The sequence below is a fragment of the Oenanthe melanoleuca genome, chromosome 3, assembly GCF_029582105.1.
Source record: "Oenanthe melanoleuca isolate GR-GAL-2019-014 chromosome 3, OMel1.0, whole genome shotgun sequence".
NCBI classification, from domain to species: Eukaryota; Metazoa; Chordata; class Aves; order Passeriformes; family Muscicapidae; genus Oenanthe; species Oenanthe melanoleuca.
Genome location: NC_079336.1, coordinates 108,804,345 through 108,819,016, shown reverse-complemented (window position 1 = coordinate 108,819,016; position 14,672 = coordinate 108,804,345). Strand labels below are relative to the sequence as shown.

Here is a 14,672-nt window from a genome sequence, read left to right as displayed (position 1 = left end):
CAGGCTTGCTGAAAAAGCCACTCTGCCAATTGCATGCATTCAGAGGGTTTAAGGCAGAGGAACCCCAAAAGTGCTGTGTTCTATTGTCTCCAGATCATGCTGCCTCTTTAAAATCAGAAGTGCACGGACAGCTTCAAGGTGCCTCCCACTGGGCAAAGGCTTTAGATGCAGGCACAGAGGCAGAGGAGCCATCCTCCCCTGAGCAGAGGGCTAATCTAATGGTAGAGAAAGGAGTGCTCAGCAGAGTCCTTGGGCTACTTCCAGTGATGCTTTCTGTCCTCCGGTAACAGCAGCACATGCAGACAAGAAACCTGGCGGCTCTCCACCGGGTGCCTGAGACCTACGAGAAGATGAGTGCAACTGCAGGTATCCTTTGCTAATAGTGTTATGTCAGTTTGTGGATGGCTGTGTTGTCAGTTTGTGGATGGTTGTTATAGCTCTTTTGGTATTTAGCAATCAAATGTAATTCAGATACTGCCCCTTGCTTTGGCCAGCAGATTTTGCATCCAAGTGTTTATTTAGCACTTCTCTTAAATTAATGTTTACCTTTCCAGGCAGCTGTAGTGATGTCTCCTAAAGCAGTCCCCTGTCAGAACTGTTTCGTTTCAGTCTTTGGCTTTCTGTTATTCTGTTCTGCAATGCTCCGTTTGAAAAACAGTGTGGTCACCAAAGTTGTAAAAGAGAGTTTCTGACATATTTTTTAAGTGTCTGTACATCAGGGTCAGAGAGTGATTCCAGGGAAAGAAGGGAACAACAGCTTCATTAGGCAGATTATCCTTTGTAGCCATGAATGCTATTGTTCAGTAGCGGTTAGACACCCTGAGGACTTACTGTTCAAGGGCAGAAAAAGAAGTAATGCTCCCTGATCCTCTGCTGGGATGAGGTGATACTGCCCTGACAACCGGGAGTCTAGTGTGAAGATTCCTAGATGAACCATGGGAAGATACAAGAAGATGCTCTCTCAGCATTTTGATACAGAGAGGCAAAAATAAGATGAGATGTTATTTCCTCCCTCTGTGTGGGAAAAAAAAAAATATATATTTTTTTAATATTTGATACAATTGGCAGTACAAAGAGGGGAGCCTGTTTCTCCCCAACATCAAAAATGCAAGGCACTCTGTCTTGCTTACAGAAGATTTTCCCTTTCACATTTCACTCTCTGTGGAAACACTTCCCCCATGAATGGCAGATTTGCCTTCACAGCTAACTTCTCTACAAGCTGGTTCATGGGACAATATTCTTGTCTCTGCAAATTGGCAGAGCTTCACCTATTTGCCGAAGTGATAATGGATTATGCTGGCAGAAAATTTTGTCCTTTATACAATTAATGGCTGCCAAAAGGGAAGCTGGATTTAGTATTTTCTTGGGTCTTTGCAACTCTTCCTTCATTAAGAAATGTATTTAGAAGCAAGGACATCAGTTCTCTTTTCATTATCTCTACCACATCACTCTGAAACAACCAGAATAAAGTATAAACTTTGTCCAAAAGGCACATCAAATGCTTTACAGCACACTGATTTGTCATTTTTGTGTCTTTTACCTTGCACAACGATGACAGCACCGTGGGCTTGCAGGCCAGTGGAGGTTTAAACTAGATTTTACATTCTTCCTATATTGTCATTTCACCGCCCAATGAAAATTTCATTGTTGATAAAAAAACCCTGCTGCTGTAACAAACAGTGCATGAAGGAACTAGAAGTATTTATTTTATGAGAACAGAAGCATCCCTTCACAGAGTATTTCTTCATTCTGTGCACATGCAGCAACAGATCTGTGGGGCAATATGGTGGCTATTGCTTTCCTTCAAGATCAGTACTTTTGCTGTCATTTCATTTCAGGAAACATTTTCCTCTTTTTGTTCCCACAGAAGGAGATAAGTGAGGCTGTTGTCCTATAATCTGGGGACAAAGAAAAGGTTACTCACTACTCAAAAGGAAGTTTTGGGTGAGGTCTCTCAACTGCCACTCTTGTGCCCTGCCATCCTGGGCTAACAGAACACCGAGGGCCAGCCAAGCTGCACATGTCAAAAGAAGTCAGATATGGCCACAGAACAAACTGAACACAACCTAAATGCTACCCTCCACCTCAACTTTGCTGCAATCTACAACATCCGTGATGGGGATTTCACCTCTTTGCAAAACTTCTCTTTCCCTTTCAATTTCACTTACAGTGATTATGACCTGCCACTGGACGGTGAAGATGACATGACCAAAAGCCGCACCTTCTTCACAGCCAAGATTGTGATTGGGGTTGCTCTGGTTGGCATCATGGTGGTCTGTGGCATTGGCAATTTCATCTTCATTGCTGCTCTCGCCCGCTACAAGAAGCTGCGAAACCTCACTAACCTGCTGATTGCCAACCTGGCCATCTCAGACTTCATCGTGGCTATCGTGTGCTGCCCCTTTGAGATGGACTACTACGTGGTGCAGCAGCTGTCCTGGGAGCACGGTCATGTCCTCTGTGCCTCAGTCAACTACCTACGAACTGCCTCTCTCTATGTTTCAACCAATGCTCTCCTGGCTATAGCTGTTGACAGGTAAGTGGGATGCTATGACTGCACAAAGATGTGGCCACAGCTTCCGAGATTCTAAACCATGTCCTGAAGTGCCACATCCACACTTTTTGTGAACTATTCCCTGGGCAGCTTGTTTTGATGCCTGACCACTCTTTCAGAAGAATTTTTTTTCCAATTATGCTGCAGTCCTAAGAGACTGCCTGCCTTTTACTCCAGGAATTTTAACAATTTAATTTAATTGTATCCTTTCTCAAGGCTCTTCTCTCAGCCTCATGCACCACGGACTCTGAGACACCAAGGACCAAGACTGAAGATCAGCCTCATGCTGACATAAGTCTGACACGACTAACTCACAGCCAGAGACCTGCTCAGTAAACTCTACAGAAAGGCCATGATCACATGACCTCTTTCATGTACAAACACAATACACATCTCTGTAAACCCTTTGCACATACATATGTGATTCCCACCCCTCCTTCTTCTTCTTTCCCCCAGTTTCTCTCACGTGCCACTTCAAACTTTAGTATAGCATTGCAGTTTTCAGACCCTGAGGGAAAAGTCAGCTCAGGAGTAGTGAGCCTTGCTGAAGGCTGTACAGATACAGCTTGTGTATGGCTGGTTCAGCTGTTCCTGACATCAACTCAAGTTGAAGTCTGTGAAAAGACTCTGGAGAAGCTCAGAGATATTTTGCCTGGTGTGGGCAAAGGGACGATCAGCTCCTACAAAACAAATCCTTAACAAGCATCTAACAGAATAACATTTCAACAGCAGCTGAGGACTCGGGGTAAAGCTTCTAAACACTACCATGTATGCCTTACCATTTTCTATCAGTTATTCAGCTTCTACGAAGTTTTCTTGGAAAGCTCTGCTAGTACATCCGAGGTTGATGAAGTAACATGGGTCATGGTGCCCTTATGTCTGCTAAGAAATCAGATTTATAGCATATCTTCCCACACATCTTTAAAAACAAGCCTGGCAAAGATTAATCACTGAAGCTTATTGTAAGAACATGCTGTTTTGGTTTCATTGCTTTTTTTTTTCTTTCTTTTTGCAAGATGTTGATTTGGTAAACAGGGAGAAATCTCATTGTTTAACAACCACTCATTCCATGTTAGTTATGTCATATGGATTGTTGACTTCTGTCTCTAAAAAGAACAGGCTCCTGAAAAATGTCTTCCCATGTTTAGATAATTTTAAAGGAATCAGCTGTGTAAAACAAGTAAGTCTGTCCCACTGAGGATTTCCTTTAGGGAGGGCTCTCTTTCTTCTTCCTCCATGTCTATTCACATGAAAAAATAGGAATTTCACCTTTTTAAGGCCACACCTACACTAGAAAAAATACAACATCTGAAGAGTAAGAGCATGTCATAAGGGTCCAATGTCCACACAGCAAATATCCAGCTGGGGACCCTGGACCAAACACCCATAGGGACTTAAGTACACTTTTGGATCACATCTTCCAGGACAGTTTCATCTGAATTCAGTTCACGAACTGCAGGACCACTCCATGGTAACAGCCCAAGCATGGTAAGCAATGACAATCAGGAAATCCACTGCAAAAGTTTCCTCCTAACTCTGTTGGACAGATTGATCCCATCCAGCCAAGTGTTCTGCTCAGTAGATATGCGTATTTATGAATACATACACATATATTATGCCACAACATACTTCCCCAGGATCTGGTATAAAAATGTTAACCTATCTGCTCCACAATCAGGCTGACTCCTATCCCCTGACATTTACCCTGCACTATTAAGAGCCATGAACAGTTCATCTGCTTTCAAGATCTGGCTGATGAAAAGTGCTGCTGACTTTTCATTTTACTTTAGAATTAATATATCTTGTGGATGCTATTCTATGTATTGAATATATACAGATGGAAGAGACTCCAAAGGAATAAGATATTCCACTTTTTGAAACAATACTTTGGGTTAAATAGGTTGTACTAGGACCTCTGATAAAAATCTCCTCCTAGCCGGAATACCACAGCCTTGCAGCTTTACAGTCCTAAGCAGTGCAACTACCTAATTCAAGTTTTCTCCTTTGCCATCTTACTTAATACTGTATCTTTAAGATGAATAAGCAATAGTCACCCCCAGAACACACACCAAAAAGGTTTGCATGGGCATAAAATAGATACACACTCCTCTAGACTGTATATATATAAAATAGATTCACATTCTGTTGGTTGCTTAAAATCATGGTAGCCTGTAACCATATATTAGCATTGCCTTCAGGTCTTTGCACCCCATGGAATAACTTGCATGGAATAACTGCAGAAATAAGAAAAACACTGTGATGTATATTTCACCTCTTTGTAAAAAGAGCTATTTAAGTAGCTCTCTAGGGAAAATTTTCCTGATTCTACATATCTGCATTTTTCAAACTCTTGTTCCTGTTTAAAGGGAAAAGTTGTGATGCAAAATTGTTACTCAGCTCCAGACTGCTACTTCCCAAAATGTTCTTACAGATGATTATGTCCTTACAGATGAATATGTTCAGGCTCTCCCCTCAGGAATGATAGCAATTTCCTTCTGCCCAATTCTGTTTGCTTGTATTTTGAAGTGTGTTCTGACCAACAGTGTTTTCAGACTTTACTTTGAATATATTTTTCTGTTCCAGGTATCTGGCCATTGTTCACCCTCTGAAACCACGCATGAATTATCAAACAGCAACCTTCCTCATTGCCTTGGTCTGGGTTGTCTCCATACTTGTAGCTATTCCATCTGCATACTTTGCTACTGAAACTGTGTTGTTTATAGTGAAAAATCAGAAGAAATTTTTCTGTGGCCAAATTTGGCCAATTGACCAGCAGATATACTATAAGTCATACTTTCTCTTCATCTTTGGCATTGAATTTGTAGCACCTGTGATTACAATGACCTTGTGTTATGCCAGGATCTCTCAGGAGCTTTGGTTTAAAACTGTCCCAGGATTCCAGACAGAACAAATCAGAAAGAGGCTTCAGTGCAGAAGGAAAACTGTTATGGTACTGATATGCATCCTGACTGCCTATGTTCTCTGCTGGGCACCTTTCTATGGCTTCACAATTGTCCGAGACTTCTTCCCCACCCTCTTGGTGAAAGAGAAACACTATCTTACTGCCTTTTACATAGTTAGGTGCATCGCCATGAGTAACAGCATGATAAACACCATGTGTTTCATAACTGTGAAAAACAACACCATGAAGTACTTCAAGAAGATTATGCTGCTCAGATGGAGGTCAGCGTATAAGGGAAGCAAATCTAGCACAGATTTGGACCTGAGAACAAGTGCAATGCCAATCACAGAGGAAGTAGACTGCATAAAACTACAATAAATTTGCTGAGGTTCTAATCTCACCTCTTTTAGAGGGGGTAAAGAGGAAGTAATACCTTCTCAGAAACGTCTTCCTTGTTTGTGGGAATACACACCACAGTTGAGAGCCCTCAAGGAAGCAGCCTACTTTGCATTCACACCAGAACTCTTCTGGTCTGTTGGATAATCCTTAAGCTTGTACAGATGCTGTACTTCAGTTCACGTATCTGTCAATTTGGGATGTAGGCACTCATTTTAGAGTTGTTTAATAGGAACAAAGAAGTCTATGAGTGGATTAGAGCATATACAATGATGGAAAAGTTGAGTGCTGATCCTAGCAGTGATGCTTCTTTGTTTCTTAAGAGAAACCACTTAATCCCTTTGAGCTTATGACTTGTACATTTAAGCTATTTGGTATCTTTTTCTTTCTGCTCAGAAGAGAAAGGAGCCAAGAAAGCCCATTTTGCTTCCTGTCACTCTTTAACCTCTCAGTTTACCCCTCCTGATGAAGCTTCTTGAAATCTACAGACCACCAGCTTTCTACTATCATTGGACAACATGCATAGCATGCTCTTATGAAAGGCACATGCTCTGAAAGCTAAAATCTGCTTCCCAGGCAAGTGAAAACCTCAAGTCTCTTCCTGTTACACCTTGTTTAAGAATCCATTATCAATATTCCACTCTTTAGTTTTATGGAGAGTGTCACTCTGTCTGTTATGTACTTGAAAATGCCACAGATACATATGAAAATAATCTCTTTCCTAATCTCCAGGAACCCTGCCAGCTTCTGCTGCCTTGAGATGCTGAGTTCCTCACAGAATCAATCACAAAATTGTAGAATTTGGGAAAAACATCTCCACATTGTCTAGCTCACTCTACATACATTGGCCAGGATTGTGTCCAGCTAGGCTTTGGCTGACTCCAGGGAATGCTGATAGTCTCCCTGGATCACCAGTGTCAGTGTTCAACAGCTCGCACTCAGTGAAAATATGTTTTCTTATGTTCAGATGGAATTTCATGTGTTTTTCCTTGCTTGTTGGTGGGATCCATATAAAACTACAGCATGATGGTGGGAAAAATCCAACCAGACATCTTACCAAGTCTGTACACCTTCATGATAAAGGATAAGAGAAGCCAAAATACCAAGGAGATCCCAAGATGATCCATCTTTCTAGGAGCAAGACAGGCTTAGGCTTCAGTGAGCCAGATTCTAGTTGAGTTGAGTGGCTTATTGTCTGCTCCGATACAAGGCAACAACTCTAGATGAATTCTACATTTCCTTCCGCAGTGCTTCTTTTACTGTTATGATTTAGTGCAACTCCATTTTGGATGTTTTTTAACTGATAATTGTGACAAAGCAGGTGACAGTAACAGTAATATCAACTCACTTCAACTACACATAAGATATCCTGGATTTCTATGTACGGAAATATAATCTTTTCTGTCGTGATGATAAATGCTTCCTGTTTTAAAGTATGTGGTTGTGCGTACTTTTGCAGTAAATAGTTTTGGTAAAAAACTTGTCTATTTGTGAATTTAAAGTGAGCAGCAAATCCTGCAAATAAAATATGGCTTCAGGATCAGTATTCTGAATTATTTTTTGTCTTTTTCCCTTAGCCATCACTTTCTTACCCAACTGAATAATGTGAATGATCCCATTCCTGCTAAAGAAAAATTGATCAATTAAATTTAAGGGCAAAAGGATATTCAAATCCATTAAAAAGCTCAAAGTCTTTCATCATTAGCTGCTCTTAAATATATGTCGAAGACTATTTAATCATTTGCTGTTAGGCAAAAAAAAAAGACTGAAATCATCCTTCAAAATGTCAGTTTTGAAGAACAGGGGTAAGTACTAAATCCATTTGTTTTCTAGCCTGCCACAGAAATTTAAGGGACCCGAGAGTTGAAGTATTTCACTATCAAAAGGCTTAATCTTAATCTAACCTCACCGGAAATCTCATGATTCCTTCTGAAACTGTGCTCCCATATTTTTCTCCTGAAACCTGCCCTAGTTGTTGGGGATTAATTAACATTACTGTTTGTTATTAGATTGTGTTGATACTCCTGTTTTCCCTACATGGTTTTGGTGCAACAAAGTCAACTGACAATTTCCACACTACGGAAATCCATCTAAGTCTGAGTTAATAAAAAAACCTTACACTTCCACCAAGAAATACAGCAGTAAACAAAATCTGGGGCAAAGAAGTGCTTTAAAACTCTGGAAATCACCCTGAGAGTTCCAAGAGAGCTTTTGTGGTCTGGCCTAACCACTGTTCTTATCCCTGTGCCTTCCAAGGGCATCAAAGCAGCATCCTCCACAGCCTCTACTGAGGGTTTATGTTTTGGGACTGTTTTATTTTTGACATTTTGAGGTCCTCCTAGCAGCAAAGCAGTGTTGCTGCATGAACCTCTAGATAGGGCAGGAGAAGTCATGCTTTGCCCTCAACTGCATTTGTTGCGAGCAACATGCACAGAGAGTGGGGGATTCCCACTGAACCAAACAGCCTAAAAACAGGGCACTTTCAGAGACAGTATTTGCTCCCAAACTGAGCTCCAGCAAGCAGAGGCCTGGGGCCTTGCATGGGGACAAAAAGGCACTTAAAAACTAGTGTGAATGCTCCTGAAGTGTGCAGGCATTGGGAGTAGGCCATGACCCAATTGACTCCCTCAGGCAGGGGGGAGCAGGCAGGGCAGGGTCTGAGGGAGAGGATCAGACCCCACATTCCCTAGGATTTAGGTGAACTGTGCAGGGAAGAAAAGAACAAAAAGGCCTATTTTGTACCCACACAACTTATTAAAGAACATTTGGAGAGGGAATTGACTTTGGACTGCATCTACCTAGAGCTCTGCTTGTAAGAGCCACGCCTTAACAGAGAAAGACAAGCACAAACTGGGAAGAAGAAGCACAACCTGTCTCAGAGGAGAAGCAGGCCTTTCCAACACAACTCCTGCCTACTGGAAGGCAAGACCTCTGTGGCCACCAGTTGCCTACTACAAGCTCTAGGGAACAGATGCAATAAGGGCTCCATCATGCAAGAATTGGATGGATGGATGGATGGATGGATGGATGGATGGATGGATGGATGGATGAGTGGGTGGGTGGGAGTGAGGCATCCTCCTGAGAGCCTTTGGCAGCATTTACATAACCATGCAGTGAATCAGCCAGATGCTACCATGTCTTGGTTGTGGCTAGCTCCAATTTTTACTGCCAAATATAAAACTGTGGTGCAATCACACCAGATCACTGCTCAGCTGTCTTCCTGCAGCACAGCTCCAAAACCATAGGCTTACTTCCTTCTACAGCAGCTTCTCCAGGGATAACATGAAGCTAAAATCCAGTCTCTGCTTCTTCACACTTAAAAACATAAACCCAGGTGCACCTGGAAGCTAAAATGGTAACCCAAGATGGCTAAGATAGCATTAGGAGAAGAAAAAGCAGCTATTCTCAGCAACAGGCACTGAGAAGACAAAGGCTGTGTAATTAAAGCAATTGTCCCTCTACAAAAGGGGGCTGGCCTGCAAGATCCCAGGTCAGTGTACATCAAAATAGCCAGCACAGAAAATTTCCCTGAAGACTGATGCATTCAGCAGCTAAGACTTTGCTGTGCTGCTTCTTCTTTAAGCTTCTCCTGTAGCAACAGCACCCTCCAGCTGCTGTCTCTACAGCACAGCATCACTGCAATCATCAGCACACACATCTAGCACCTTGGGAATGGCGTCATGCAAGTTTTCCCAGGATTCCCATGACTCCAACAAGTAGCAACACATGCTTCAGCTTTTGACAGCTGGGTACCCAGGCACTTATTCAATGCTTGTAGTGTTTGCATTCTCCCTCTCTCTGTGTTGGCAGGGCTGTGGTGCATGCTGGATGCTTGAGTTGACCCCTTTCAAAATGCTCCATACCAGCTGTGCAGAAAAACACACCACTGAGCAGAAAAAAACCAGAATTGAGGCAAGATAGACACTTGTCCCTCAGATTCACATAGATCTTGCTCTGTTATCATACACTGGATCATACACTCTGTTAGGATCATATAGGCTGCACTGTAACACACATTGCCAGGAAAAGCCTTAAATCACAGACTCAATTAGGTTGGAAAAGACCTCTGAGATCCTTGAGTCCAGCCTTTGGCCAAACACCACCATATCAACTAGACTATGGCACTGAGTGCCAGTCTTTCCTTAAACACCTCCAGAGTCATTGACTCCACCACCTCCATTCCAATGTCTAACTACTCCTTCTGTGAAGGAAATGCCTCCTAATGTCCAACCTGAATCTCCCCCAGTGCAGCTTAAGACTATGTTTGTCGCAGCAGGGTGATGGTGGAGTGCCATGACCTTCCAGAGAAGCGTCTTAAAAAAGACGTCCTGGTGGCACAGGCAATGTCCTCGCTCCCAGGCAAAAGTGATCGAGCTCTTTTGTGAATTTGGCATCGCTGAAGAAAGGGACAGGAGCCTTGTGTGGGGTTCTGAAGAGCACGTTTATTGGTTTCCTCCTCGAAGGGGGCCAGGGATAGGATCAGGGGAGAGGAGTTTATATAGGGAAGCTCAGGGGAGTGGTAGAGCGAACAACCAATTTGCTGAGGGTGCCAGGGGAGGAACAAGGGGGGAAGAGCAAATTGGATACAAATTATTTGAATAGAGCAGGGAGGCATTATGGGAGGAATATTCTTTTCTAATATCAATAAGGTGGGTGCCTAAAAACCTTCTCTCCAAGGAAGAATGGCTAATTCCATTCCTGTAGGCTCACCAGCCTCCACATATGTTCTCTTGTCCTGTTCCCTGGGAGAAGAGACTAATCCCCACCTGGCTACAACTTCCTTTCAGGTAATTGTAGAGAGGGATAATGTCACCCCTGAGCCCCATCTTCTCCTGGCTAAACACACCCAGCTCCCTCAGCTGTTCCTCAAAACCACTGACGAGGCACGATTTCCTGCAGCTTCAAAACTGACCTTTTTAACACCAACCAGAACAAAAGAACGTGGAGCAAATTTCACTATAAAAAACACTATAAAAATAATCACAGATAATAAGAAACACCACTGAGCACAAAGTTGCTCAAAGTGTAAATTCACCTTCTTCAAAACCAAGAGAAAGTGACACTAAGTGACACTCAGTGAAAACACTGAGATGGTAACACTTCCTGGAAAAATTCATCCCTGAACTGAAAAGGAACATCAAAATTCCATGCAAACTCTACCTGCTCATCTGTGGATTCCAGAAGAAAAAATGTGGAAGGTAACACATATAAAACAATCATAGAAAGCAGGCTGAGGCAAAGCAATAGGATCTGGGTACTCTGAAAGAGCCAGGGGTGATGTACTGCTCCAGGATGGCTCTGTAAAGTGCTCCAATATATGCCAGGCACTGTAGAAATAAAGAAAAAAGCCACAGGGTGAAATGTCCCCAAAAAAGATGGAAGCGTCTGAAAAAGCCAAATGGAAAAACACTCCAAAAAACACCAAAAAGGTGTAGAAGAATCCCTCCAGGGCCATGTGGTGACACTCTGGAAACACCAGGTTAGGAGGAAACTATAAGAGACAGTAAGCAATATCCAGTCAAGGACTCATCTGCCAGGATGTGATTAGCAACTCCAATAAGAGTTAGGCAGCAGTGTGGTGAAGGAATCCAAGAAAATTAGATCTAAGATTCAAAAAAGAGCTGGGCCTCATGGCAAAGGGATCCTGAGGGTCAACAAAAAGGGTTCCTGTGAGGCTGCAGGCTGAAGGGCTCCTGAGAGATGGCACTGTGAAGAACTGTGGGGCTGCACTGTGAAGAACTCCTGAGGGTTGACAAGGGAAAGAAGCTCCTAAGGAGTGGCACAGGGAAGATCTTCTGTAGAAGAGAACATTAAAGGGCTCCTGTGGTGTGGCAAAGAACTGGCTCCTCCACAAGAACACAAGACAATAAAACCCTACAATGGATATAATGCAAAATACAATACTGTATCATATGCTAAAACAGCTACACAATAAACCATGATATAATGCAGTACATACTCTGCAATATATTTATAATAAGTAAACTACAATAAACATGAATGACAGCACACAGCACAAGTAGCACCATAATGAAAGGAATGAGAGGGATGTATCTTTACAAACTGTGGGCCTGCTTGCAGATAAAGCCACATAGTGATACATGAAAGAAGCAATGGAAGGAACCATAAATTCCAGAGGAATTCCACTAATTGACATAGACTTTTGTTCACCAAGACTGTGCTAAATTCCTGGAGTAGAGAAAAAGAACAGAGATATAAAGAAAAACAGGGGAATGGGGGGGGGGGGGGGGGTGCGGTTTGCACATTAGGAAGGGGTCTGTATTAGGTGATTCAGGAAGTCTGTACCTCTCACGTACCTCAGCCAAGGGGGAAAGAGAGGAAAATGCAGTGAGGAAATGTGGATAAAAAAAGGACTGCATCCTTCAGAAATTTGAGAGACCCTACGGGAAATGCCCCATGGCTTCTCCCTTTTATTGGAATAAAGTTACAGGACTCCTCTGTCTCCTTTTAGGACATAAACCTCTGCCATTGTGGATTTTTCTAACAATAAAATACAGTAAATACGACATGGCACAGCACACACTGTAATACACAACCCACTTCTTAGCCTTTGAAGAAACCTGCAATCACACAAGGCCAAGGTACAAGGTGTCTCCCAAAACAATCCCCTCAGCCCCTTCAAGTTACCTGGAGAGCTTCTACTTCACTCAGGAGCTGCATCTGTGCTCCCCTGGTCACTTTCACCTCACCCTCCCTGTGCGCCCAACACACAGGAGACAGACAAGCAGCACAAATCCCATTGCAGCTTTTCCCCAATGCCAGATGCCACAAGGCCCAGACATGGCACTGTACCTAAGAGGCAGATGGAAATCCCTCCTCCCTAGTGAATGAATTCACCTCATGGGAATGCCCTCCCTCGGCAGAGGGAAGGGGACCTGAAAGGGACCAATTTGACTTTTCCTTGTATCTCAACATATGTTATACATGGGATGAAAAATTACTATAGGAGCTGTTAAACATGCTGGGAGCCTTAACACAGACCATGTATTAAGGAGGCAGAAAATAGAGGTGTCAGGAAAACTAAACCACACTATCAGAAGTTTATGTCTTAAAAGGAGACAGAGGAGTCCTGCAACTTTATTCAAACAAAGGCCATGGGACATTTTCCATGAGATCTCTCAAACTGCTGGAGGACTCAGCCTCCTTTTTATCCTCATTCCCCTGCTGCATTTCTCTCTTTCCTCCTTGGCTGAGGTACTTGAGAGGTGCAGACTTCCTGAATCGCCTAATACCCTAAGACCTCCTTTTTCTTTCTATCTCTGTTCTTCTTCTCTAAGTCCAGGAATCTAGTAAGGTCTTGGGTGAACAACAGTCTGTGTCAATTAGTGGAATTCCTCTGGAATTTATGGTTCCTTCCATAACTTCTTTCACCTATCAGTATGTGGCTTTATCTGCAAGCAGGCCCAGTTTGTAAAGACATGTGCCTCTCATTCCTTTCAGAGGAAAGCTCTGTCCCTGGAAGGACTTCGCCTGAGAGCTGATCAGGGACCTCAGGCTCTACAGCCCCATCTTGCATTCTACAGCCTGAAGCACACCTCTCCTGTGCCCCAGAGGAAAGTGGCTTCTCCCTTGCCAACACTTCCGCATGAGGCTGGCACCTCTCCTCCTCTTCTGCCAGAGAGCACTGCTCCAGCCTGTGGCAGCTGCACGCACCTGCTTGTGGAGGTGCCTCCTGGGCAGGGCTTGCTGGGACAGTTCCTCTTTGACACAGCTCAGCTCCAGCCAGGTCTGGGCTTTTCTGCCTCCTAGCCACGAGGACAGCTTCCCCTGAGGCCAGCAGCTTCGTTCATAGGGCAGCTTCCCTGCCCAAGACAGCCCTAGCGTGATGGGAGCAGATCTAGCTGAGAGAGCGGAGCCCGCACACAGCCCAATGCAGCAGTGGCAAGGCCCAGGCAATGCTTGATTTGATTTCCCTCTTGGCAGTTTTTCCTGTAAGAGGAGCTGCGGGAGACTCCTGGATTCTTTGTACCAGGGTGGACGTGTGGAAGGAGACCCAAATGCTCTGTCGAGGCTAGCAGCTACAGTTGCAGTTTATTATAAAAGAGCCTGCTGGGGCTGCCCGGCACAGCCACAGAGCAGGTTAAAGAGATAAGGGGAGAGAGAGAGAGAGAAGAAGAAGGAGGGTAGAGAGAGAGAGTAAAGAGAGTAGAGAGCGTAAAAAGGAGCAGGGGGAGGGAGAGAGAGTAATGGGATAAAAGGGTATTGGGGTAATAGAAGAGGGAGAGGAGAAGTGGGAGAAGGAAAGAAGAGTAAAGAGAGCAATTTCCCGTTTGCAACACAGTAAATGATTTTCCATGATGAATATTCTAATTTCCAATAACCAATGTACTACAAGATACAAATTTTATAGCATTTACATAGAGCCTATAGGAATCCTTATATTAGCATGATGTGTTACATTCTAAACTCTAAGATCTAATCTTTGGGTGCTGGCTAGTCTTTTGTGTCCTTTGGCCTTGCCCTCTGGCCGAAGGCATTGTTTAATCAAGAGGGGATTACCTCCAGGGGCCATTCTATTGTTTTATGGTAATTGAGTAACTAGGGCTTTCCTGTTTTACCTTCCCCAAGAAGGAGCCTCATCACAAGAAGACAAGCACACAAGCTCAGTCAAAAACCAGTGCATTGGTGGTGTAGAGGGCACATCCACAAAATCCTCCTGAAAAGTCCATAAAATCAGCTGGAGCATATTTGGATGCCTCCTTGAAGCCATACAAAAATGTTCCCCTGCTAAACTTCAGGACTTTGACAAAAAAGGTGTCAAGTTCACAGTCATCTGTCCCAAAATATAGTAAAACCTTT

At 43.4% G+C, this 14,672-nt stretch overlaps 1 protein-coding gene across 1 annotated transcript; it reads left to right on the top strand.

Annotated features, from left to right (window-relative positions):
- The first annotated feature begins 201 nt into the window (after positions 1–201).
- On the top strand, positions 202–7,397 carry PROKR1 (prokineticin receptor 1). The gene is made up of 3 exons (XM_056487677.1): positions 202–366; positions 1,868–2,536; positions 5,138–7,397. Exons 2-3 carry the CDS (start codon positions 2,040–2,042, stop codon positions 5,832–5,834), a joined length of 1,194 nt encoding a protein of 397 aa, XP_056343652.1. The 5' UTR covers positions 202–366; positions 1,868–2,039; the 3' UTR covers positions 5,835–7,397.
- Positions 7,398–14,672: the final 7,275 nt, after the last annotated feature.